Genomic DNA, 24,426 nt, shown 5'->3' with positions numbered 1-24,426 from the left:
AAAGACAAAACAAGGGTTTCAAAAATCTGAGTCAAGGCACAAATAATTTTAGAAAAGCAAGTTGGAAGCTCAAGATCATAAAACCAGAGAAGAAATGGTGATTATTGTTCAACACTTATATCAAAGAATGTTCCTGAAAAAAGGAAAAAAAGAAAAAAGAGAACAGAAAAATGTGCAAACAAGAATTTGTTTACTCAGGTTTTTCTAATGTAAATAGAATCAACTTTAAAAGGTTGTGATTTTAAATTTGATGTCAAAGTCCAGTATACAACATATTCCAGTGCCAAAAGTAAAGCACATAATATATATCAGTAATTATTACTTAAATACATAGTCAATGCTATCTCCATTGTGGCCCTGAACAATTTCACTCATTGAGCAACAATAAAAGATAACTAACTATGGAAAAAATGAGTAGGACTTGACTAAATAGCAGAAATATGTATGTATAAGAACAAGGAATGATGGTAATGGCCAATCAGCGCAATGCAAAAACGAAACCTAAGAAGCTTTATATATATGTATAATGCCTGTAAATGCAAAGCTAAGCTATAGTCCTTCCTATAGAATTGGACAAGGTTCCACAGGCATTCAATCAAAGGAAACAGCTGCTATGACATTAAGTATTACTTCCAAATCATGATTTTATCTTCCCAAACAAACTTCCTTGCTGCCAAGCTCTAACCCAGACTTAAATGAACACATATTAATCAACAACAACCATGATCAAATCACATGAAAGGTTCAACTATCCATCGCACAAGCCCGGAAATACCAGCTACATTTAAAAGCATCACCCTAATTGCCATCAACCTGAACCATGTAGCTCCTCATCTTCATAAATCAGTTTATCATCCAAACGTCTTAAATCATTTATTATTTCAAATGCATGCTTCACAACAAACACTATGCTCGATGCAATAACATGCATCGATATTACTAACACAAATATTCAGGAAAAGAAAATTTGGTGACCAACTTATGAGGCCAATAAAAGCACTCCCAAAACCCAACATATATTTTGAGTTCTGTCACCTGCCACATAGGAGCTTGAAAGAAACATCAGAGTAGTAATATAATCAAAAGCAAAGAACTAACAACTTCTATCACATACCCAAAATACCTTCAGATTCTAGAAGGCTCACCTTCTTCAACAGTGAGATGAGAAAAACCGAGCCAGAGAAGCTCCAGCAGCATGGCAATTAGCGAAGCCTTGAATTGGGACTAACTCAATTATCCTCACAATAAAGGAGGTATTAATTATGGCAAAAAGATAGAGAGCAAAAGATGAGAAGCAAACACGCCACATGGTTAAACATCCCAAAGAAAATAAAATATAACAACAAAGGCGTCAGTTTCAGCTTCAAGAAAGTTCAAATGGGCTAAGGAAACAAGAAGACATTAGCAACCAGACATTATATAGGACCAATAAGCATTCATAAGAAACAAAGTATCTCCTATAAAACAAGAAGATATATGAATATCAATAACTTTTGTGGGGCCTCTCCAAAATGCAACAGTGTTAGCCGAACTTCTGCCCAAATCTCTGCAAATGTCATAACAGTACAGCAATGTTAAAGATGTGAGTCCCAAACTTCCAACAAAGTCATGGCAAGAGGTAAGAAATCAGGTTGCTCCAACAAACATCAAGGCCTGTAAAAATTATTCAATAATGACAAAGGAAACGGATTAAGAAATGCAAAATGAGATACTAACAAATAATGTGGTGATAAGGTGGATACTGCTAACATATTACAATCGGAAATAAATTTATTACTAATAGGGAAAAGTATTCAAGACACAGATGTCTGTTAAATGCACTGCAGTCAAAAAATTTACGCATGATTCATATCATCCATCATTGCTGCAGAGCAAGGGTTGCAGTATAATTCCAAGTGAAAAAAGAAAAGTTAATGACACGATGACACTGCACAAAATAAAATGGCAGTTCAGGCTTATGCAGACATCACATTTTGCATCTGAACTATTTGGAGAGGGGGGCCTCGCATACTTACAAAGCTATAACGTTCTTCCCCTAAAAACCCTTTAGATATACAGAAAAAAAGACAAGTGAGAATCCAAAATAAAATGGCAAGATTTACAAGTACAGACTTAATTATTGTTTTTGGATTTTTTTAGCAAGAACTAGATCTTAAGTTTTAATAAACAGAAAGGGAATCAAAAATAATATTTACAGTCAATAAGGATGTTCTGGCACATAAAAAGCAAACTATTTTCATAGTACAAATTCACATAATCAAAGGACCTAGCCACATTTGTCAAATCCCAATTCTCCCTTAAAACTCATCAGTGGCATATTTTGTATCCTATGGCAAAGCAACAATCACCTGATCAAAACAGTTCCGGAGGACCTGCATTTCCTAAACCCCAGAAAAGGTTGGAAGTCTTAAGTCTATCTCTGAAAGAAGAGTTCGTTATGCATAAAATTGATCATTCCACCCCCTCAACAGGACTATAGGTAATTCTGCTCAGTTGAAGTTACCAAATTTTCAGTGATTGGTATCAGCCTATGCCTAATTGCTCCACATATGGTCCCTCTAACCACATTTTCTAAACAAATCAGAGCCAATCCATATAGTCTGCTCTGTTATACATGCAAAGATAAATATACATCGGAAACAAGGAAAATGAGTGTGTGTACCTCTCAACCAGGAACTGCTACAGAAAAGGCCATGTCATTTCATCTCTGCCATGAACTTCTCATACTCTGAATCTGCACCATAGGCTGTTTTCTCTGAAGAAGAGGAAACTGGGGGAGGCAGAGGAGGATTTGGAGCCCAAGGCACATTACTGATGCCCTGGGTATGGTCACCTGTTGAAGCAGGTGCAGGAGGGGGAGGAGGAACTGCATTGTAATAAGATGAGTAACCTAATGAAGCAGTAACATATGCAGGTTGAGCACCAGAAGGTACTGCTACAGAACTGCAATAGATATTTGATGATGACGGTGGAGCAGAGGTGCTGTTCTCAGATTGAACTCCTGGTGGGTAGCTTTGCTGAGCTTCACTGGAAGTCACTGTCGGAGTAGGTGCACCTGAGGGAGCAGGCTGTACTGGTGGAGGATAACCATAAGGGGGCATAGGCTGTCCTGGTACAGGAGGATACATTGTGGATCCAGGAGGGGGAGGGGCATAAGGTGCATAGGGAGGAGGAACTGGCGGCCCCCAAGGAACTGGGGCTCCGCCATAGCTAGCAGGAGGACCTGCATAGCCAGCAGGTGGTGCATTTGGAAGAGGACCACCTGGGGTAAACTGCTGTGATGGATAAGCACCAACTGGCTGAGATGCAATGGGATATGCAGGCATAGTTGATGCAGGAGGGCCTGGAGGAACAGTGGGCTGGGGTGGCTTCCCAGCAACTCTCACAGCAATAGTTCGGCCATCTATACGGTAACCATTCATGCTTGCAATAGCATTATTAGCCATTTGAATGTCACGGTACTTCACAAAACCATAACCCTTGCTCACTCCAGTGACCCGGTCCTTAATAACCTTAGCCATCACGATATCACCAAAAGCGGAGAACAAACCAATCAAACCATCGTCATCAAGATTAGGTGGCAGATAGCCAATATACAAATTGGTATCATCATACTCTTTAATAGGTTTAACTCCATTTGCTCCTAGTCCTCCTGCTTGATTTGCACTACCAAGACCGCCTGTATTACTACTAGACCAGGGAGGATTGCTTCCAGAACTACCTGGACCCAAGGCAAGGGTAGCAGTTTGCTTAGTTGAGGATTCTGGCATAGTCCCACCTAACTCGGCCAAAAAGTTTTGATACTCATCATCCATTTTCTTTCCTGTTGTTCCCTTAACAGGACAATCAATCGTTGGATGTCCACCATCCCCACAAATCTTACAAAGCACGTCACTCTTAAATGTAGTAGTACGTGAAGGACAGGCGTACTGTCTATGCCCCTGCTCTCCACACAACCTACAATACTCCTCATCCCTTATTGTGCCATTCAAAGCAGCAAGTTCTCTAAGCTGTTGCCTCTTATGTTCATTCAAAACTTCATCAACAGGCTGCAACAACTTCTCCACCATCCCTGCAGCAGCATCCAAAGCCTCCTGTGTTTCAGCCTCAACTAAAACATGCAAGTCTTCATTCTCCGATGGGTCAGGTTTCAAATCCCTTTTCTGCTGCAACCTCCCTTCCTTGACTGATCCTTTACCCCGAATAACAATTTTTGCTCCTGTTTCTCTCTCCATTCTCTTCTGTGTATTTCCTCTTGGCCCAATAATCAAACCAATAAAATTATACCCTGGATATTCCTTCATGGGTATATAAAGCTTCTTCTGAAGCTTAGGCGGCCTGTAATCAGCAGGAGGCTTAAAAGCAGGGTTTCTCTTGATCATCTGAGTAAGGATATCTTGTCTCTCTTTGGTCAATCTCTCTCTAGCCCTAAACTCTCTAGTGTTGATTCTAATTCCCATGTTGTCATAAATTGGTTCAGGAGAAGGAGACCTAGCTCCTTCAGGTCTGTCATCTAAAGGCATACCTGATTGAAACAGTCTAGTAATTTCTAGAAGCCTAGCATTTAAAGCCTGAATTTCAGGGTCAAATTCAATACCTCCAGTAAAATCTTTCATAAAATCAGGAAGCTGAATCGTTGGTTTTGGCTCATCATCAGCCCACCGCGATTTTCGTTTCCGTGTAGTACCACCAGTACCGGAATCACTATTATTGGCGTCAGTGGATTGACTATTATTATTACTGTTACTGTTGGCGGTGGAATCAGCCGGCGGGTCCCATCGGCTGCGTCTACGTCGACGGCTGGTTGTCTCCTCTTCGCCTCCGGAGAAATCTCTGTCGCCGCTGTTTGTATTGGTGAGACCGTTCTCTGATAGCAAGGGTTTGGGAATTTTAAGAGCGGTGTCGTTGCCATTGTTGAGGATGGTTTGGGCATTTCCGTTTAGGGTTCTGTCTAGGTTTTGGGAATCGAGGATTTGAGATTCATCTTGTGGAGGTGGAGGAGGAGGGTGGTTTTCGAAGTGGGAATCTAGGGTTTCTGGTGGAGGAGGTTGAGAAGGATCGAAAGATTGAAATTGATGGTTTAGGGAATCCATTTCAACTCTGAGGAGAGAGAGAGAGAGAGCTAGGGTTTCACAGGAGATTTGCAGGACTATTGTGTGGCTTTCAATTTACATTTTATTGATACGCCGAGTTTGGTGATATCGAAAATGCTTTTGGTGAACCTTCGAGTCAAAGAAAGACCCTACCCGGATCTGATGTAAAATAATTTTACGATTCGGATCTAGCATTTATGGGCTCTCTCTGAGACAGCCGGTGGCTTTGGCTGCTCTATATCTTTTCGTCAATGGGCCTGTGATTTTTATTTAGGCCCAATCTTGAAAATTTTCCTCCTTTCTTTTTTATTTTTTTCATGAGAAAAGGGAGAGAAAGATTTTTATACTTTACCCATTGTGCTGCTCTCTAGTTCAAAATTGGTAATTCAAAACCTTATGTTTGATTGGAATTTGCAGATAAATTTTTATAATTTCATGTGTTAAATAATAAATATTAAATTCATTTTGAATGAAATAAATAGCAACTAAAAAGATTATAGAAAGGAAATATGAGAATGAAAGTAAAAGGAAATTATAAAATTAAAAGGAGTATTTTAATTTTATGAAATATATTAATTTATTAAAATTTGATTTGCTTATACCTAATGCTACATATTTTATTATGTAGTATTTGAAATAAATTTTCATAATAAACTTTAAATTTAGTTATACCTTTTTATGAAATTCATTTCAACCAAACATATAAAAATTGATTTGGATTTATTTTTAAATATATAAATTGTATTTTTTTTATTCTCTTTAGTTTGGTTTAGTTAAAATTGGGAGTTCTTTCATCAGGGAATTTCTTAGTTTGAGGCTTGTAATCTTTTTTCTTTTTTTTTTTAACATTAAAAGGAATTGGTGGTGTTAAAAGACTAAAAAGTCCAAAAATAATATAAAGTATGCAAGAGCACAATTAACAAGCCACATCCAATCTAAGAACCAATGAAGTTTGGAGCTCGTAGGCTTTGTAATATTTTTATTGGATATTTGATAGTATTTTTTTTTTTTTTTTGAAAGTTTGGCTGTGCATATTACTAACATTTTGAGCAGAAGATATTAAATTGTCGCCAAACAAACCATATGAACTTTTATATAAAAAGATTAATACCTTACAGATAAAATAAATGCACAGTTGGTTATGGACATAATGAGGTCAATTTAGCATTTCCTTTTACGATGGTGGAACTTTTCTGGCACACCCATTCATTGTCAACTGGTGCTTGCAATTGTTTAATATTTGATATTGTTTGGCTGGGTTATTTATAGGCTCTACATTTCTGTATAACAGATGCAATCAAGATTGAGCCTACGCATAACAAAAAACACAAAACCTGAAGATCAAAAGGAAATCTCACTTCCATAGAATTAGAAGAATAAGCCTTTCTCAGCGGTCTTAATACTCATTACAAGAGGCACTTCAAACGGTTCCATCCTACAAAAACATCAAACCCCAGCAGAAACTGAGAAAAGAAAATTCAACTACCGATCCTCTTCTCAAGCATCAGCAGATCTTCTGCGATTCTTCCCGACAACAAACCTCCTCTTCATGCCCTGCTTCGCAGACTCATCCCACAAACCACACCCATCAATCTCAGCCGTTAACTTGTAAGGAGCAACATCAGTAGCCAGCCACTGATCCACGTAAAAGATAGTTTGGCTACACTCCTTATGTAGTCCAGTGGAAGTGACCTCAATGTAATCACAGTACCATCCGTGGTGTGGTCCTGAGCCATCAGAGGTCAAGTTAAGGCGGCAAATGGGTGTGCCAATGCAGCGGCCGCGGCCGCTGAAGATGTCAAGGTTACCCCGCTCGTAGTAGTCGTGTTTGGGGCCCATTAAACCCCATGATTCGAGGTCTGTGACCCAAACGGATCGGCCTTGTGAATCGCCAAGGGTCAGGCTGATCTTCGAATCTGTCCCCGCCTTGATTATGGATCCTGTTTTAACGTAAAGGGTGTAAACACACTCATCATCCTGCACGACAATTTTTTATATGTATATAAATACGAGAAAAGCACAATTACAAAATGAGCATCAGGAGGAGAAGAGATAACTGAAAAAGCTTACATGGTCTTCTCTTGCAGCAGAGAAGAGAGCGAGCAAGAGTAGGACTGCGATGGGGAGACTCTTCATTATGCAGTGGCAAAAGTAGAAATACTGAGGTTGGTGAGAGAATAGAGATACGAAAGGAGGAAGGGGATGTGTAATTCTTTGAAATTTTTTGGAATCCGGTCACGGGATCTGAATATTAAGTATGAATCATAGTTCTAATACTTCATAATCTATTTCATATATTCCGTGCTCCAGATACTAAAATAAATACCTGACGAGGTCAAAAATCATCTCTATCAAGACGACAGGCCCACTCTCTGTACTATCAATAGGATCAATTATAACAAGTCGCACACTCATATTCCAGAAATACAGAAAGAAAGAAATTTCACGATCGAACTACCAAAATAGAATCAAAAATCCGAGACCAAGCCAAAATGCTTCTTTTGTATTGAAAAACTAGGACTTAGCGGTTCTTGTAAATCTAATTCATTGAGATTCCGTCTAGTAAAACGGAAGAATTATAAATCTCCAAAATAATAGATAGGAATACCGCAAATAGAGCCATTGCGACACTGTGGTTAAGTATATATAGTGCTAGTTTAGAATAAAGCAGTAGAAAGTAGAAACAGAGTTACTGCTTCTGTTTTTGACTATTTCTACTTTGGGGCCGCAAAAGTATCCCCAGTTCTTCACACGTGTACTATACGATGAGAATTTCCCTTCTTTAATAACTTTTTTTTCCTTTTCTGTAGAAGAGAAATGTATAATTAAAAATTTTCAACGCCACTGATTCATTGCATGTGAGATGAGTGTCCGGTGGGCCACACTCTAGAGACATGGCCATGTGAAGTGGGAAGAATGCAACTCCGGAATTATGCATTTTCAATATCTTTGCCTATAAACGTTACATTTATAAATTATTTTTATATATTTATTAATTTTAAATAATATAATAAAATATATTAATTATTTTTAATTTATTATAATATATACATTAAATTTATATAAATTGCGTATTTAATTAGTTGCGCTCTAGCTATGAAAATGAAAAGAATCCAAGTCGAAAATTATTATATTTTTAAATTTTTTATCTAAATTTAATATATATTTATATTTTATTATATTAAATTCGATAAATAATTAATAAATATTATCTTAATTTTAAATAATAAAATATTAAATATTAATTATTTACTATGAATTCAGCTTTGGATTACTGGAAGGTGATTTGTGTTAAAGGGAGAACGTGGAAGTGAGATGATTGTGGTATTTTTGCAGTTTGCCTAATACAAAGCTAACGTTTGCGATTTATGGGCAGCAGAGCCACGATGATTCATGAATGCAACGACAAAATTATTAAAAGCAATTTAATATTGACTAGCGAGCATGTGCAACGATTCCAACATACTTCTTTTTGTTTTTTCTAAAAAAGAGACTGTAAATGTTAAATAACATTGTTATCAACAGTTCCGAGTCTATTCCAGGATGGAAAACCCCATCACTAACCTCGAGCCTTTTTCCTTCTTTCAAGTTTATTTGAAATTTAACAAAAGCAGAAACAAATAGCCAAAATGAAAATGCTGCAAAACTCACAACCTAAGATGATCTTTGCACTTGCACAGGTACAATGGCAACAAGCTCGTTAGCCTGACATCAATGCGATGCACTGCACTACATTTACTTTGACGGCAACCAAATTTAACTTCCATCTTCCATAATTATTATGCATTTGAGTCACATACTGTTACAGTCTTACAATTGATACAGACACTAGGATGGGCATGTTGCCACAAACTCAGCTTTATTTATTTTATTGAACATGGCATGCCCAACTACACAATCTCGATAAAAGTTAAGTGTCCCATTTACAATTTTATAATTTAAGTCACTGATTAATGTATTCCTTTAAATATATAAACTTCAGTACTTTTAAGTAAGAAGTTTCTTCTAAGGATTTATGTACAATAATAGCGTCGCCTGTAAATGCGCACCACAGGACCTTCTTTTTTTCTTTGAATTTACGGCAGGATCCACCTGGTAAAACCAAACATCAGAATTAGTTCATCACCAACTTCAAAAAACTAAAAGATATGGCTCATGATAAATTTAATTAAATGCTTCTACAACAAATTTCATTCACATTTATAAAAAGCAAATATATATCAGGATGTTCCTAGATATGCATTGAGATCACAAAGATGTAATACTAATGCTATGTGAACCCATCCTTGGCAAATGAGGGCAATGTCACATGTTACCAATACTAATATTACAGAGCATATTGTTAAGTTCCCACATGTTAGTGGCCACTTACATATGATTGCAACATTGCTAATCCATTTTAAATTTTCTCATCATTTCTCAGAAATGATGATTGCGCAAGAAACTAAGGATGGCAATTACCTCAATCAATTGCTTGAGCTACCAAGATCGAAGTCCATTGTGTAATCATATTCAATAGTTGGAATTACAGAGGCTACGAATTTCAAGAATAGGAAAAGATACCTACACATATTTGCAACCATAACATACAAATGGATTACTGAATATGAAAACAGAAGATAGGAAAAGATAATTCAACGTAAATTATTATATTGAGACACATATAGAGGATCGCAAGAGTTGAACAAAAAAATGGAACAGCTCACTTGTGAACTTCTGGCTCAACTCCACGAGACATTAGAACATCAATAATTTTCTTCATTACAGCCCCATGACGACATGGATGTACAGATGCATGCTTTCCAGGCAAATGAGGATGGTCTTCAATAGTCACCTGCAAGTAATTAAAGTTAGAACGTAATAAAGGGAATCCTAAATGTACGAAAGAGGCATTCATGGATTATATTGGGACAAACTGACATCAAGGAGCCAACATTGGGACTTGAATAATTTCATAGAGAACTGACTTGCAGTTAAAAAAATAAAAACACTTTTTTAAGTTCCAAAAACTTAGCAAAACACATAAATTGGAACCTATATTTTCTTCCCATCTTCACGTCTTAGTGAAGCAGAGTCCATCTCAAAACCATATACTGTATTGGCAATATAAGGTAGAGACCAAGCTGGAACAACCTATTTAAGCAGGTAACTGTCCAAGTACAAAATGCCATAAAAACACATGCATATATTTCCTGCACGGCCTTAGGAGAGGGCCAAGAAACTACAACAATATCATAAACAACTTCTGAACATATTTTTTTGTCAGTTCTTGACAAGAAACATTTGGTATATGAGTAAAAACATCTTACCGTTTTGCGTGCATGGTCTTGACTAACATCTTCAAGTACAAGTTCTGGTTGCAGAAGCATTCTTGACTGCCAGAGGAAAAAGGGTCCACAAGTGAGATACATTTAGTGTTGCTGAACAATGGCATGGATTGATGAATGTTAACATATAACCATGTTCATCATCAATTCCACAAATTATTCATACATATAGATTATAACTTATAGGTGCATTCATATCATACCGAAGGACTGTTTGGTAAAAAAGAAAATGACTAACTATACAACAGATAAGAAAAGCAACACCTATTCAGTAATAGAGTGACAAACCTCATCATATCCAGTAAGCCATACGCGAGGAGTTTGATAATATTTGTCATACCTGCAAATTAAGGACGACAAACATGTGCTCAGGGGCCAAACAATGCCACATGTCATACTCAAATAGTTAAATTTAAACAAGGCAATTCATGGCATTGACAAAATAAAAGTAAAACAGCTTTTATACATTAATGGTCTAGGAATGGCTAACTCTAAAATTTACAAGTGACTTTAGTATCAAAATTTATCTTACGTAATGCTGACATCATATGTTCGAGTACGTAAAATGTTATCATCATCAGGCTCATGCGCTATGAGATAAGTAGATTGAAGTGTCGCCTGCACCAGGTAGATATACAATTCTCAGATGTTTTAATTTTTTAACAAGAAATGAATAATGATTAAAAGTGCGACAAATTACAGGATCTGATTCAATTAAATTGTTAGGATCTTCATAGTCATCCATGTCTGGAATATCTTCTTCCTCCTTGCCTCCAAAGTATGAGGGTATTGAGTGAATTGGACTTTTCTTGCTGATCTCTAGAGCCTCCAATGAAGGTACATTTTCATCCTCATCACCCGTAGATTCTAAAGGAACACGAATCATAAAGTCAAATTAAACTTAATTACAATATATCCAGCTCTGGTAAGAGATATACCTTTTGGCTTCCCATGAGTTGCCAGCCAACCATCATTATCTTCATTATCAAGTAGAACTTCACCTCCAGCAGCTTCATATTCTTCTTCAACAGATGCAGCTCTTCGTAGACAAGGAACTAAAAGGAAGTTCAACCTTTAGTCATGAATGTATTGCAGTCACTGAATAATCTTTTCCAGGGATAAAAGAAAAATTCTAATTATGGTGCACCATGTTTATTCAAATTGGACCATGAGTAGATATAGCTGTGTTCACAAGACTAAAGCTTGCGTCTCTCTTCAAATTCAAATCAAATTCTCAGAAATTTTTCTTAAAAGTATAAGAAATACTATCAGTTTAGTAATTTCCACAGATGTAAATAACATAACTCTGACAGAGAATGTTACAAACAAAAAGCCGGAGAAAGATAGCATAACTTACCATTCCGAGTAATCAAGAATTGCTTTTCTGGAGGCAAGTAAGACATCCTCTTGCTTGGTTCACCTGATTCCCTATTAATCAGGAAAAAATAAGAACAAACAAAAAACAATAATCATACAATGACATAAACCTGATTCACATAAAAAGGGCATGGTCAGAATAAAAGAACAGAAGGAGAAAACTCCGTAAATGATCCCAAACCCCAATTCTTTCATTCAAAAACAAAAAGGCCATTCAACTGGAAACTATTTCCAATACAGAAATGAATATTATTGTAATTAATTGATGCCAGAGCTCATATCACAGTGAAAAAAAGTCTTAAAAGGGTGTAACTTGGCAATCTCATTAGCCCTACACTACCAATGTGATTCAATTTCCATTAAACAGTACTGATATGTAATATTCAAAAAATTCTTGGCCAAAATAATAATCATAATCATCAAAGATCCAAATGTGAGATCTATACAAGATACGAAGTCGCTTAATTCCTCAAAAACGAGCTTAAAACAAGTAAAATCACACTAATTAAGCAACAATCAGGGTAAAAAGAAAAGAGAGGGCAAAATTGAAAAATGGAAAACATTAGGAATGGGCAAAGAAGAAAATTACCAAGACCAGGTAGGACATTTAGCGACGAGATTATCGCCGGCGAGAATAAACTCGCTGACACTAAGAACGCCTTTCTCTTTGAAAGCAGAGACAGTTCTAGGCCCTGTAATTCTCTCTACTGTTCCTTTGAATGCTTCGTGAAGCTTCTGTGATAGCACCATCTCTGAAGCAAATACTAATTCGAGTTTAAGCAAAACCCTAGAAATTGCAGAGATCAGGAGAGAGAAAGAGAGAGAAGGGCGTGTTTGCTAAGTTAACTTCGCAGGGAATCGTGGGTTTTTGGTCTTTATATTTATTTATTTCCCCCTATATACTATTAGTAATGAACTTATTATAAAAGAAAGGTACTAATTTGTTATTTTGTAAAGTTTGGAAATGATTTGGAAATTTTATTTCCGCAAGATCTAATTTTTCTTGAAATCTCAGCCGTTAAATGGTTCCAAACAAATTCAAGCAAATCCCTAAATTAAACATGAAGCCACAAATAAGTCCCTAAACCAAGACTGCACGACTTCAGCAACTAGAGTTTGAATCCCATTCAAACAAGGAGTGATAAAAACTAGGAATTTGGAGTTATAAACTAGGATTCCTAGTCCTAGGTGGAGTAGAGTTACAATTTCAGGAGATAATTTCTGATATGTTCAGCCTTATTATATAAACTGCAATACCTCTAATTAATTCTTCTTCTTCTTCTTCTTCTTCTTCCTTTTTCCTTTTTTTCTGGGGGACACGTATACGCAGATCAATGGAATCCAAGGATATTGACGAAACTGATGACTTGATGTTAGAAATCGTATTGAAGCTGCCCATGAGATCTCTGGCAAGATTCAAGTGCGTTTCAAAGACTTGGCACAGCAGGATTCAAGATTTCTGCATCCCTAAGCTCTTACAATCTCTTCAACTCCAAGTAAGTAGCATAGGGAGGGAACATCACGTGCATTATATTGATAACACCCGAGTTCTTTATAGCTGTTCTCTATTTTTACCACGACCAATATTAGCCTGTCACTTACTGGACTGTTGCAATGGCTTGCTGCTATTATGGGTGTGTGACAAAGAATATGTAGTATGCAATCCTGTGACCAAGCAGTATGTGAGTTTGAAGCTCCTGGTTCCTAGAAATCAGGTGACTGGCCTTCTAATAAATGCTGCATTAGCTTTTGATCCTTCTATATCCCCTCATTACAAAGTTGTTTTATTCGATTCTAGGAACAATCGGTTACTAGTGTTCTCTTCCAAGTCCTGGAGTTGGAATCCTTTAAAATATGAGCTGCAAGACGTCTTGAGTATCCTTCGTTGGGATAAGGAATCTATTTATTTCTGTGGAGCAATTTATAAATTAAGCAAGTCAGGACATGTGGTGAAATTCTCCATTGATGAAGAAAAGGTTGCCAGTGACCGTGTACGAGCCATTAAACTTCCTAAGTATGCCCCAGAAATGAGATGTTATGGGGTGAGTAATGGAAGTTTACATTATGCCAATGTGGATGATGGGAATCTGCAGATTTGGGTGCTTAATGGAAGCATTGGCGATGAATGTGAATGGGTGTTGAAGTATACTGTTTCGTGCCAAACAATAGGAAAAGATAGAGGCATATATTCTGTTCATCCCTGTGCCATTCATCCATTTTCAGATATAATATTTCTTGGTTGTGATGGGGGGAAATATCCGAACGTCTACTACTATGACTTCAGCAACCAAACTCTGGAGCCACAGTGCAAGCTGTTTTCCATAGCAAAGGAAGTAGATTTCAAGGATTATATATTCTATCCATTTTTCTATTGCATAGACTCTCTAGTCCCACGCAATAAGAAAGTTCAGGCATAGCATTCAATAGTTTCCAATATCCTCTGCCTCTGGATATTGGAATAGATATTTGATCTCTTTACTTGAATCAGGCAGTTTTAATGTTTCGGTCTGGTCTGGAGAATTCCGAGTTTTTACATAGTCAATGGTGTGCCCTTTATTCCTAAGGGTCATGTATCCAGAAAATCTTATTCTAAGTAATTATCATTGGTTAATTTAAGTGACTGACGTTCGTGTTGGACATAGTAATGAGAATCTAAGGCTTGAGGCATGTAACATAAATCTGACTTGACAAAGTACAGATGAGCAGCAAACCCTCCTGCATTCCTGCCTGTTGCTGCCCATCAGCTTATATAAATTAAAAATCTCATGTTTCTCATGGTTGACCTTATTACAAAATATTTATTTCCTTCCAGGAATATCCCAGCTGTGGTGCTGACCCTCAAATTAACTAACTTTATTGATTAGGTTTTTCTTATTAAGTTGTACTTAAAACAGCTGTATACTTGTCTTTGATCAATGAAGTATAAATTCAATAAAGTATGAACCATGTGAACTATATATACATTAATGTCTCCGATCAATAAGAACAACCCAATTCAACTGAACAAACTAACTCACTTACAGAGTAATGCCTGAATACAAGACCACCCTTCAACTTCCTGCATTGGATATATCTCAGCCTTTAAGCCAATCCTCCCTCTCCTCCCTCAGTTCAGCTTGCAAGGAATGGGGTTTCTTCCGCATCATCAATCATGGAGTTTCCAAAGATCTTTACAGGAAACTCTATTTTCTGGCAGATCATCTTTTCAACCTGCCTTGCGAGTCAAAGATCAAGATTGGCCCATCATCATCTATTAAAACCTACACACCTCATTTCATTGCATCTCCATTCTTTGAAAGCCTTCGAGTATCTGGACCGGACTTCTTTGCTTCTGCACAGACTTCTTCCCAAGTTCTCTTCCACCACCCAAATCCTGAATTCAGGTAATAACTCTGTCATTTCACAATGTTGCTTGGTTAACACTAATTCGAGTGCTTGCCTTGTGATATATATAGGAGATGTCGGGTTCAAAATCCTGATAATCCTTTTCCTTTTATAGGCTTGTTAATTTGTGTTTATTATGGCAGCGAAGCAATGAGCGAATATGGAAACAAGATGTCCGAGCTTTCGAAAAGAATAGTTAAGGCTGTGCTAATAAGCATGGGGGACGATTTTGCAGAGAAGTTTTATGAATCAGATTTCAATAAATGCCATGGATACATGAGAATAAACAAGTATTCACCAGCAGAGAGTGCTGAAGAAGTGGAAGGTCTAGGAATGCACACTGACATGAGCTGTATGACTATTGTATGTCAAGATGACATTGGAGGGCTTCAGGTGAGATCTAAGTTAGGAAAATGGATGGACATAAACCCATGTGAAGATACTCTAGTTGTCAACATTGGAGATCTAATGCACGCATGGAGCAATGGAAAGCTGAGGTCATCTGAGCATAGAGTAGTTTTGAGAAGACAAGTTCATAGATTTTCTTTGGCTTTCTTTTGGTGTTTTGAGGATGACAAGGTCATTTTTGCACCAAATGAAGTGGTTGGAGAAGGAAATTTGAGGATGTATAAGCCATTTGTTTGTAGGGATTATTTGAATTTCAGAGAAAGCAGTGAGAAAGGCAAGTTTGACAAGGTTGGGTTCACCATCAAAGATTTTGCAGTCGATCAAGAAAAACTTTGATGGAAATTAGATATGAGATTTCCTTTTCCTCTTTTGTATTCCTGGCAGAAACTTTTTGCTGAAATTTCCTCGTGGTTAGTGTGGTTGTTTTTGAGAGGTTATTTAAGAAGTGAAACCACTGTAAGAAATTCTGTCCTTGTGCAATTTATAGTTGATTGAGTCTCCAATAAAGAAAAATGAAGAAGATAGAGGTTTGAAGTAAAAGTTATTTTCTGAAGATTCTTCTGTGACTTTGTAGTAATATTTTACCAAAGTACTCACCAGAAGAAAAGAAAAATTAGGACAAAGTAAAAGAAAAAACATAATGATTATATACTTCTTTTTTTTTACTTAAGTATGTAATTTCTATTGCTATCTTAAAATTTGTAATTTTTTTTTCAGTACTCTTCCAACTGATATTGATATTGCTGTTTTTTCATATTTAAACATTTAATAATTAAGTGATTTATTATCAAACTAATTAATAAGATATTCATAAAAATAATATAAATTTTCTAATTTAACTAAGGTATCAAATTCGAACCTTAGATATTTAACTATGTTAAAATTCTTGAAGGAATGATTTGCACCCGTAAAGGTCAATGTCCGTTGCATTATGTATACAAAAAAAAGATTTACATTAAAAGTTACTTCATTTCATTTCTTATAAATTTTAGTTAATTATATAATAAATTATTTTATTACATAATATTGACATATATAAAATTATAAAATTCTAACGATATTATTTGAGAGAGTATTAAAATAAAATAAGAAAATCACATATCCAAATTGACAGGCATGTAATCATAAAGTATTTTTAATTTTTTTTTTCAAAAAGAATATCAAATAAAATAAAGCTTTTAAACTGATGGTTTTGCTATTATGCGCAGCACATACTGTTTCTTTTCCCCTTAAACAATCCAAATTCACGGTCACAAAATAATTCAAATTACACCTCAGTTCAACTCCCTTTTGGTATTACACTAATCTTGCAGGCTACATGCATATATATTCATTTGCATTAATTAATGGGAAACTTTTGAAATATCCTAAAACTAATAAAAAAAAAATATTATTTTTACTTTGTAAATTTTTTTAAAATAAATATTATTTTTTAACTTTAAAAAAAAAAAATCAATGTAGTTATTTTTTAGTTGTTCTTAATTTTTCTTTAACTGTTTTATTAAAAATAACTAAAAAAGAAAAATCAAAGAACAAGTAATACCGTATTAAAAAAGAGTTAAAGAATTGTATTTTTAATAAAAGAAAAATATGAATATTTTTGTTATTTTTCCTTAATTAATTAGAAACTAAAAAATCATTGTTAAATCCAACCCTAACTAATTAAGCATTTTAAAAGAAAAAGAAAAGATCAATTATGAGTTAATTTATTAATTTTATCAAAGCTGAACTAAATTAATTTTAGTTAATTCATTAAAGAACTAATCTCACATGAATATGAATATGGATATCACTATTTGAATTTGGTGTAGACTTCTATAATTCATGAATATGAACCATATAGTAGCTAGGATTAATAGAATTGTTAATATTTGCAAACGCCATAAGAAATCAAAACCCACCTATGCTGCTAAACAATCTAATAAAAAGGAACCATCTTAATTAACTTGAGTGGTAATTTGCCCAGCTGGTACCAATTCTTGGCATTATATATCAATTTGATAACAAAACTTTAATTTGAATCAATTTGGTATCAAACGTACGTAAAAATATATCAATTTAGTTTAAATGTCTAATTTCTGACAACCGGTAGTGACGTGTCATGCTGAGTATGTATATTCCAGTTGTTTTGCCTCCTCAGAGTGTGCCACGTCAATTAATGAATATGAGTCAGCAAAATATCCAAATTAAATCCCAATTCTCCTAATTATTCTCCTAATTTCCTCTAAATCAACCCTAATTCTATTCCCCCTTAATTCTTGCAGCAGCATTGCCTCTGCACTTTCCGTTAACATCTCGTGTTAGTTCCTTTCACTTCAATGAATATTACCCTGGAGAATGAGATGCGTTATTGCAGCTGAGGAATTCCATGACTTCCTCTTTCAATTTGCACAATAATTGGACCAGACCTCCTTGTATTGGAAATTTAAGCAGATGGTTTGGGGTTGTTTGTTCCGATTGGCACGTCACTCACCTTGTCCTTGAAGGGATCCAGCTCTCGGGTTCTCTCCCTCCTGCATTCTTATGCCACATTACTTTTCTGACCACACTCAGCTTTACAAATAATTCTGTCTTTGGACCTCTTCCTAATCTCACCAATCTTGCTCGCTTGCAATCTGTTTTGCTTTCATACAATCGATTCGCAGGTTCAATCCCTTCCGACTACATCGAATTGCCAAGTCTTCAACAGCTAGAGCTTTAACAGAACTATTTGCAGGGTCAAATTTCGCCTTTCAATCAGTCTACATTGATAGATTTCAATGTTTCTTACAATTACCTCCAAGGTTCAATTCCTAAAATAGATGTTCTTTGAAGGTTCCTAGAGACTTCCTTCAGTAACTTGGATGTTTGTGGCTTTCCATTAAAACTCTGCCCAGTTCCACCTCCTCCACCCGCCATTTTTCCACCCCCGCCTATAATTCCACCCAAGGACAGGAAAAAGAAACTTCCAATTTGGAGCATTGTATCAATTGCGGTGGCAACTGCCTTGATTCCCTTCCTGCTTGCCTTTATTTGCTTTTACTGCTACAAGTAGGTGCACATCAGGAATATACCTGTCTTTGACTTGGATGATTGCTAAGGTCATTGATAGAAGTGTTAGGGAAGGAGAAACTTGGCACTACCTACAAATAAAACTGGAATCCAATATTGCCGTTGCTGTTAAAAGAGTCAAGAATATGAATTGCTTGAGCAAGAAAGAATTTATCCAGCAGATGCAGCTGCTGGGAAAACTAAGGCATGAAGAGAGAGGAATAGAATTAGGGTTGAAATAGGGAAAATTAGGGGAATAATTACGGGAATTGGAATTCAATGCATGCCACGTCACTACCGGTTGTCGGAAATTGAATATTTGAATTATATTGATATACTTTTACGTACATTTGGTATCATATTGATTCAAATTAAAATCTAGGTATCAAATTAATATATAATGCTAGGGAATGGTACCAGCTGGGCAAATTAGCTTAACTTGAGAGTTTCAAAAGCATGGGCACGGGGTATATATGTACACATTGCTTCTCTTTCATGATTACTTCTCCGCTTCCAATTCCAGTCTCCTCGGATGGATTTGCATTTAAATAAGTAGAATATAGTTATGTTGCAATTCGATTTTTCAATTAAACTAGATTTGTGCACATGTGTGTGCAACTGGGTTTCTGCATAGGTTTGATGATCTTCAAAAGAAAACCCGAAAAGTAGAGAATCGTTACTATTGATTTGACAAAATATCACATTTTGATCCTTCCATAAATCATATGTTTCACTTTGTCTGATTTTGCTATGCCAGATGTATGTGTAAGAACCCTCTATATTCATCATGTATGTATGCATGTATTTACTAGATAGAGTTTAATATATTTATATATAGATCTGTATGTAAATTTGAAATAATTAATACTTCTTTTAACCCCTTTTAGATTTAGTAACCGAGGATGGGTTGGAAGTAGCAAGAGCCAGCCATGTCCCAGCTCCAACTGACAGGCATGAGGAGGTGGTGGAAGAGGCGGAGCAGCACCTTATCAGTTCCTTTCCTTGATCATTCCCTTCCCATTGGCTCGTCTCTTTCTTTGCAGGTCCCAACTGTGCCAAGCGTGAATATGGCCATATTATATTACAACTTTAGCTGGTCAACTCAAGGTCAAAAATCACAAAAGATGGAAGTTTATTAATATAAAAATGAGATGTCCACACTACATACACTTGGTACAGCAGCAGTGATGGTCACAGAATGGTTGTTTCTTCTTTGGTAGGTGACAGGATAGGAAGAGGTCTGACCCTGAGACTGAGACTCACATAGTGATCCATTGTCGTTCTGATTGCTAGGAAGCTCATTGAGGTTGATCAAAGAAGTTTTTGCTTCGGTTAAGGTGGTAGTGCTAGTCGTTGAAATAGTACTAATGCCACTATTCTGATCATACTGAGTTGTGCTGTGTGTGATCTCCTCAGGAGAGGAAATTGTTTTAGCGACAGCTGAAGAGGGAGCATTAATGGTGACAGGCCTTTTTTCAGCTAATGGCTTCATAGGTGGGGAAGTAGGGTTAGGACAGTCAGAAGGAACAGTAGCAGAGAGAAGGTGGGTTTGTGCTGCTGACGTGGAGGAGACAGAGGGCGGTGTTGGGACTGAAAAGAGGTCTTCAAATTGGACCACAACCTGAGGGGATGATATGCCCTTGTTTGGCCACAAGAAAGTACCTTGGGGCTTGCATATCCTGAAACCACTCTTCAGCCTTTCTATTTTTGCTGCTTTGTCCTCTGTTGGAGCTGCTGATTTTGTTATTGGTGGTGCCTTCTTGCCTCCTGGCTTATTTTGTTCTTGTCCCAATACCCCTTCTTTTACTACTACTTTTCTCTGATTCACTGTTTCTGCGATCACTGATTCTGGTAGTCCTATTAGTGCTAGTCTTTCAAATGATTCTGTCCTGTTTGCTTCTTCCACTGTTGTTTTTAGCTTCCCCATATCTTCCTACATTAATTACAAAGCCTTGATATTTTGAACATCATAATCATCATTTTAAGGCATAGCATTGAATGCATCACAAGATTTTCAGTTAACAACAATATCATTTATGACCAAGGGAATGCTGCATGATTAGACATTCAGTTAACATTTTATAACCAAGGAAATGCATCATAAAACCAATAGTTAAGAATGTCATTTTTAACCAAAAGTGTGAAAAACAAGTGAACAATGGCAGTGAAACTCATTCATCAAGGAACAATTCTGGAACTATTTTATGATGTTTCCAAACCTTGAAATTGAGCATTAAAGATAGAAAAATCTATCCAGCACATGTTAAGATCAGAACTCCATGATTGCACTATTATAATAAACAACAATTTAAGAAGCATCCAAATATGTAATCTACACTGTTTTGATTAAGGGGGTAAATGTGGAATTTAATTAAAGGCTAACATGCTAATTTTAGGCACTCAATTTATCAACTTTGGAAGACCTGGATCATATCGATTCCAAACAATATGTAATGAAAATGGAGAAATTTAATCAATGGTCATGGTTTCATACCTCCATCCCGCACAAAGATTTTGAAATTTCAAGCAATTGTTTCTCAATCTTAGCCTTCTTATTCACCAAATCAATAAACATTTCCTACGAGACAAATACAAAGATCAATATGCGGTCAATATAAGAACTTGAGTTGGTCAAAAATTTCAGATTTACCTTCAACGAAATGATCAAGTTATCATGCTCTGTGTCGCGACTAGTTGCAGAAGAAATTGGGGTAGTCACAATAGCAAGTTCTTCCTCATGCTTCTTGGATAACAGCTCCATATCCCTACTCACCAAAACAATATATATCAATACCAACATAGAAAACAAAAGATCATTTTGAACCAACAAAACGCATACTTGAGATGAAAGGTAGCGAAGAAGAAAAAGAAAAGGTTCAGTATTACCTTTTCAATTTTGCAATTTCTTGCTTAAGCTCCTTGAATTCTCTAGCACAAAGAGGATCCTGAGTAGGGTTATCACCAGGATTCCATCCAGGGGGTGGGGTCCAATAAGGATCCTGAACCCCAGCTTCCCTTCTAATATCAGCCAAATCAGCTTTCTCTAACCAATACTCCATTGCTCCTTCTGCATTATGCCTTCTCCTAAACCTCTCTTCACCACCAGGTGCAACCTTCCCTGCCATATGCTTCAACAAATGGTCCAACAGACCTGTGTCTCCAATCAATTTCCTTGCTTGAGCTCTCAGTTCTGGCCTCAAAATCGGTTTCCCAAACACTGCATTTTGCTCTTTCATTATTTTCAACATGTTCACCTCAGCCAAATGATACCTTCACAAAATACACCAGAGTCATTCATTTTACCCAAATATATATATATATATATATATATATAACTGCTTAAAATAATGATTAATTAACTGACCTCTCAGCAGACCATCTATCTATGGAATTTTTAAGAACTTTATGTTTCTTCTGCTTGTAAACAGCAATTTGATTATTTATTTCACGTTTTGGACTTTTGATCATCATACTCTTCTTCTTCTTCTTTTTCTCATTCTGGAGGGTGGTCTGACAGGTAGAAAACCCACGTTGCTTTCTTTTTAAACTCTTTCCAGATTTACCCTTCTTCTTTTTCACATCATCTTCTTCATTTTCAGTACCTTCACTCTCTTCTTCTTTGCTCTTAACCTTACATGATAACCTAAGTTCACGCTTACAACTATCATCTTCTTCTTCGTTAACATGTCTGGCCAAGTAGCTAACCTGCCTACGCTGGCCCCACTTAACCATCCCTGTATCGTTAATCCCAGACCAAAGGGAACCCTTCTTATTGTTATTATTATAAACAGTAGCAGTACTATTTCTTGACCTAATAGAAGAATTATTTGAAATTAATTTGTGAGCTGTAATTGAAGGAACAGCCCAAAACCGCCATAAGTTTTTCTTGTCGGTGATCTCTTGAGGTGGTATTCGACGATAAAGTGCTTCCGCAGCAATTTCTGATCCCATTATAAACTTCTCGTCAAGCGGTGGTAGTTTTTTGATATCAGATTTAGTACTAGTCTCGTTGAAGTACGCTCGTAGCGAGTATATGCTTGGAAATCTCAAGGATACCCTCATTCTTGTCTTCTCGAACACCTGAAAACAGAAAACCAAAGCGATTCAAAACTTCAACACCGAAAAAAAAAAAACGCAAGTGGTTGTTGTTGTTGATTAATTATTATTACCATGACAATGCGGATAGAGTTGAGCTGATCTGGGCATTTAGGAGGAAGCTTAGAGTGATCAATTTCATAGAAAGAACCCACTTTAATATGGTCTGCAGGATCTGTTAGCATATAACTACAACTCTCAGTAGCTGCTTCTTGAGCAATAGAAGCTGAAGAATTGATATAATTAAGAGACATGCTTTTGTGAATCTTCAAGTGAAGAGAAACAAAGTAATATAGTACCAGTACTAGCTACTAAGAAGTCTCTTTATATTATATATATAAAAAAAAAAACGATATCAGATGATCAGAAAGAAAAGGAAACGAGTAATTTGGCGAAGGAGATAGTAGCATTTGCAGGACTTGTCCGCCCAAAAAAGGTTCCTTTTGTTGTTGTTGTTGCTGCTGCTGCTGCCTCCTTTTTAAAGCTCATCATTTCCTGCATGCACATACATATTTACACACTCTGTAACTGTCGCTCCCTCTCTTCTCTCGTCTCGTGGTGCGAAGTGCAAAGCAAAATTTGCAACGATGAAATCTGGTGATTAGGATCAACAAATGATCATGCGGTTTGTAATCATTACTTTTGGCAACAAAAAGAAATATAATTTGTTTTAGTAGCGACATGTTAAACCTTGCTGCAGCAGGCGGTCGTGTGGGTTTAATACGTGTGTTATGCACGCGTGATGGTAACAGCACTATTATTGATGACTTTTTGAAGGCCCCTCTTTTCTTGTTATTGTTTTGGATTGTTAGTGTTAGTGTTAGTGTGAGTGTCTTGTGTTGTGCGGAAGATGATTGGAGGCCTTCCTAGCGCGTGAGAAGGAGTGGGAGCGAACAGCGAGTGGGTTGTGTGAAAAGAGAAGTAACGGAAAAATGGAATCTGTTTTGGGGAGAGATAGAGAGAGTAACAGTGAGGTTTTTGTATGCTGTAGCTGTAGCTGCATCATCATCATCAAATTAGCTCATTTACCATGCATTAATTTCATGTCTCAGAATTTTGAACCCAGAAGGTCCAACTATTAAACTTTCATCAAGTGGGAATTCGGGCGGCAAGATTTCATTCTTTAGGCAAATAATGTTTTGTAAAATTCTTGTAAAATTGATAGATAATTGATACATATTTTTTAATATTAAATAATAAAATTATATTAATTATTTAATATTAAAATAAAAAATATTTATATTTATGTATTATTCTTTTATTAATTATAGTATATAATACAACAAGTCTATGTAAGAATTCTCTTCTATTATAAAAATTAAAATAGTTTAGAGTTATTAATAGCACTGTCCATTCTATATTATCACTCTTTTTTTTCAAATAAAATAAATTCTATTATTTATCACTTTTATATATTCAAATCGATTTTAATTTTTCCTTTCTTATTTTATTTTTGTATTGAAATATGTGTAATAAATATTACAATATTTATAGAAATATAATTTAATCTAATTTGGTTAAAAAAAATTTATAATTAACCCTATTAAATGTTTTCTTATCCGAGTAAATTAATAAAAAAATAATAGTTAATATAAAATAGAAGAATTATCCGTTAAAGAAAGAAAAAACATTAAACTAATTATTTTTTTTTGTTTTTTTTTTCTTTTTAACTTTAAGACACCCCACAATAGCTTACTCCATATATTGCACCA

At 35.9% G+C, this 24,426-nt stretch overlaps 6 protein-coding genes across 7 annotated transcripts; 2 read left to right on the top strand and 4 right to left on the bottom strand.

Annotated features, from left to right (window-relative positions):
- Window positions 1-1,308: 1,308 nt before the first annotated feature.
- Window positions 1,309-5,258, bottom strand: LOC8289627 (splicing factor-like protein 1). Of its 2 annotated transcripts, none has more exons than XM_002510934.4 (2): window positions 2,663-5,258; window positions 1,309-1,546 (listed from the first exon to the last, which is right to left on the bottom strand). In XM_002510934.4, the coding sequence occupies exon 1, from the start codon at window positions 5,091-5,093 to the stop codon at window positions 2,697-2,699; it is 2,397 nt and encodes a 798-aa protein (XP_002510980.2). In that variant the 5' UTR covers window positions 5,094-5,258; the 3' UTR covers window positions 1,309-1,546; window positions 2,663-2,696. The 2 variants fall into 2 exon arrangements, with proteins under 2 accessions (XP_002510980.2, XP_015579790.2); XM_015724304.3 differs by having other exon boundaries at window positions 1,309-1,653; window positions 2,663-5,257.
- Window positions 5,259-6,428: 1,170 nt separating this feature from the next.
- On the bottom strand, window positions 6,429-7,719 carry LOC8289628 (PLAT domain-containing protein 3). Its single transcript, XM_002510935.4, has 2 exons — window positions 7,164-7,719; window positions 6,429-7,070 (listed from the first exon to the last, which is right to left on the bottom strand). The coding sequence occupies exons 1-2, from the start codon at window positions 7,227-7,229 to the stop codon at window positions 6,591-6,593; spliced, it is 546 nt and encodes a 181-aa protein (XP_002510981.1). The 5' UTR covers window positions 7,230-7,719; the 3' UTR covers window positions 6,429-6,590.
- Window positions 7,720-8,827: 1,108 nt separating this feature from the next.
- LOC8289629 (autophagy-related protein 3) lies at window positions 8,828-12,677 on the bottom strand. Its single transcript, XM_002510936.4, has 10 exons — window positions 12,387-12,677; window positions 11,778-11,848; window positions 11,359-11,475; window positions 11,121-11,287; window positions 10,953-11,038; window positions 10,709-10,760; window positions 10,403-10,468; window positions 9,800-9,927; window positions 9,555-9,656; window positions 8,828-9,185 (listed from the first exon to the last, which is right to left on the bottom strand). Exons 1-9 carry the CDS (start codon window positions 12,545-12,547, stop codon window positions 9,560-9,562), a joined length of 945 nt encoding a protein of 314 aa, XP_002510982.1. The 5' UTR covers window positions 12,548-12,677; the 3' UTR covers window positions 8,828-9,185; window positions 9,555-9,559.
- Window positions 12,678-12,888: 211 nt separating this feature from the next.
- LOC112536492 (F-box protein At5g07610) lies at window positions 12,889-14,464 on the top strand. Its single transcript, XM_025159250.2, has one exon. The coding sequence runs from the start codon at window positions 13,132-13,134 to the stop codon at window positions 14,212-14,214; it is 1,083 nt and encodes a 360-aa protein (XP_025015018.2). The 5' UTR covers window positions 12,889-13,131; the 3' UTR covers window positions 14,215-14,464.
- A 337-nt stretch (window positions 14,465-14,801) lies between these two features.
- LOC8289631 (gibberellin 20-oxidase-like protein) lies at window positions 14,802-16,196 on the top strand. Its single transcript, XM_002510938.3, has 2 exons — window positions 14,802-15,180; window positions 15,325-16,196. The coding sequence occupies exons 1-2, from the start codon at window positions 14,825-14,827 to the stop codon at window positions 15,923-15,925; spliced, it is 957 nt and encodes a 318-aa protein (XP_002510984.1). The 5' UTR covers window positions 14,802-14,824; the 3' UTR covers window positions 15,926-16,196.
- A 3,534-nt stretch (window positions 16,197-19,730) lies between these two features.
- On the bottom strand, window positions 19,731-23,341 carry LOC8289633 (protein DYAD). Its single transcript, XM_015722586.2, has 6 exons — window positions 22,789-23,341; window positions 21,984-22,699; window positions 21,506-21,889; window positions 21,270-21,384; window positions 21,114-21,197; window positions 19,731-20,552 (listed from the first exon to the last, which is right to left on the bottom strand). Exons 1-6 carry the CDS (start codon window positions 22,966-22,968, stop codon window positions 19,755-19,757), a joined length of 2,277 nt encoding a protein of 758 aa, XP_015578072.2. The 5' UTR covers window positions 22,969-23,341; the 3' UTR covers window positions 19,731-19,754.
- Window positions 23,342-24,426: the final 1,085 nt, after the last annotated feature.

Source organism: Ricinus communis, chromosome 4 (assembly GCF_019578655.1).
Source record: "Ricinus communis isolate WT05 ecotype wild-type chromosome 4, ASM1957865v1, whole genome shotgun sequence".
Classification (NCBI taxonomy): domain Eukaryota; kingdom Viridiplantae; phylum Streptophyta; class Magnoliopsida; order Malpighiales; family Euphorbiaceae; genus Ricinus; species Ricinus communis.
The sequence above is the reverse complement of the archived record's forward strand: the minus strand, read 5'-3'. Positions and strand labels throughout refer to the sequence as shown.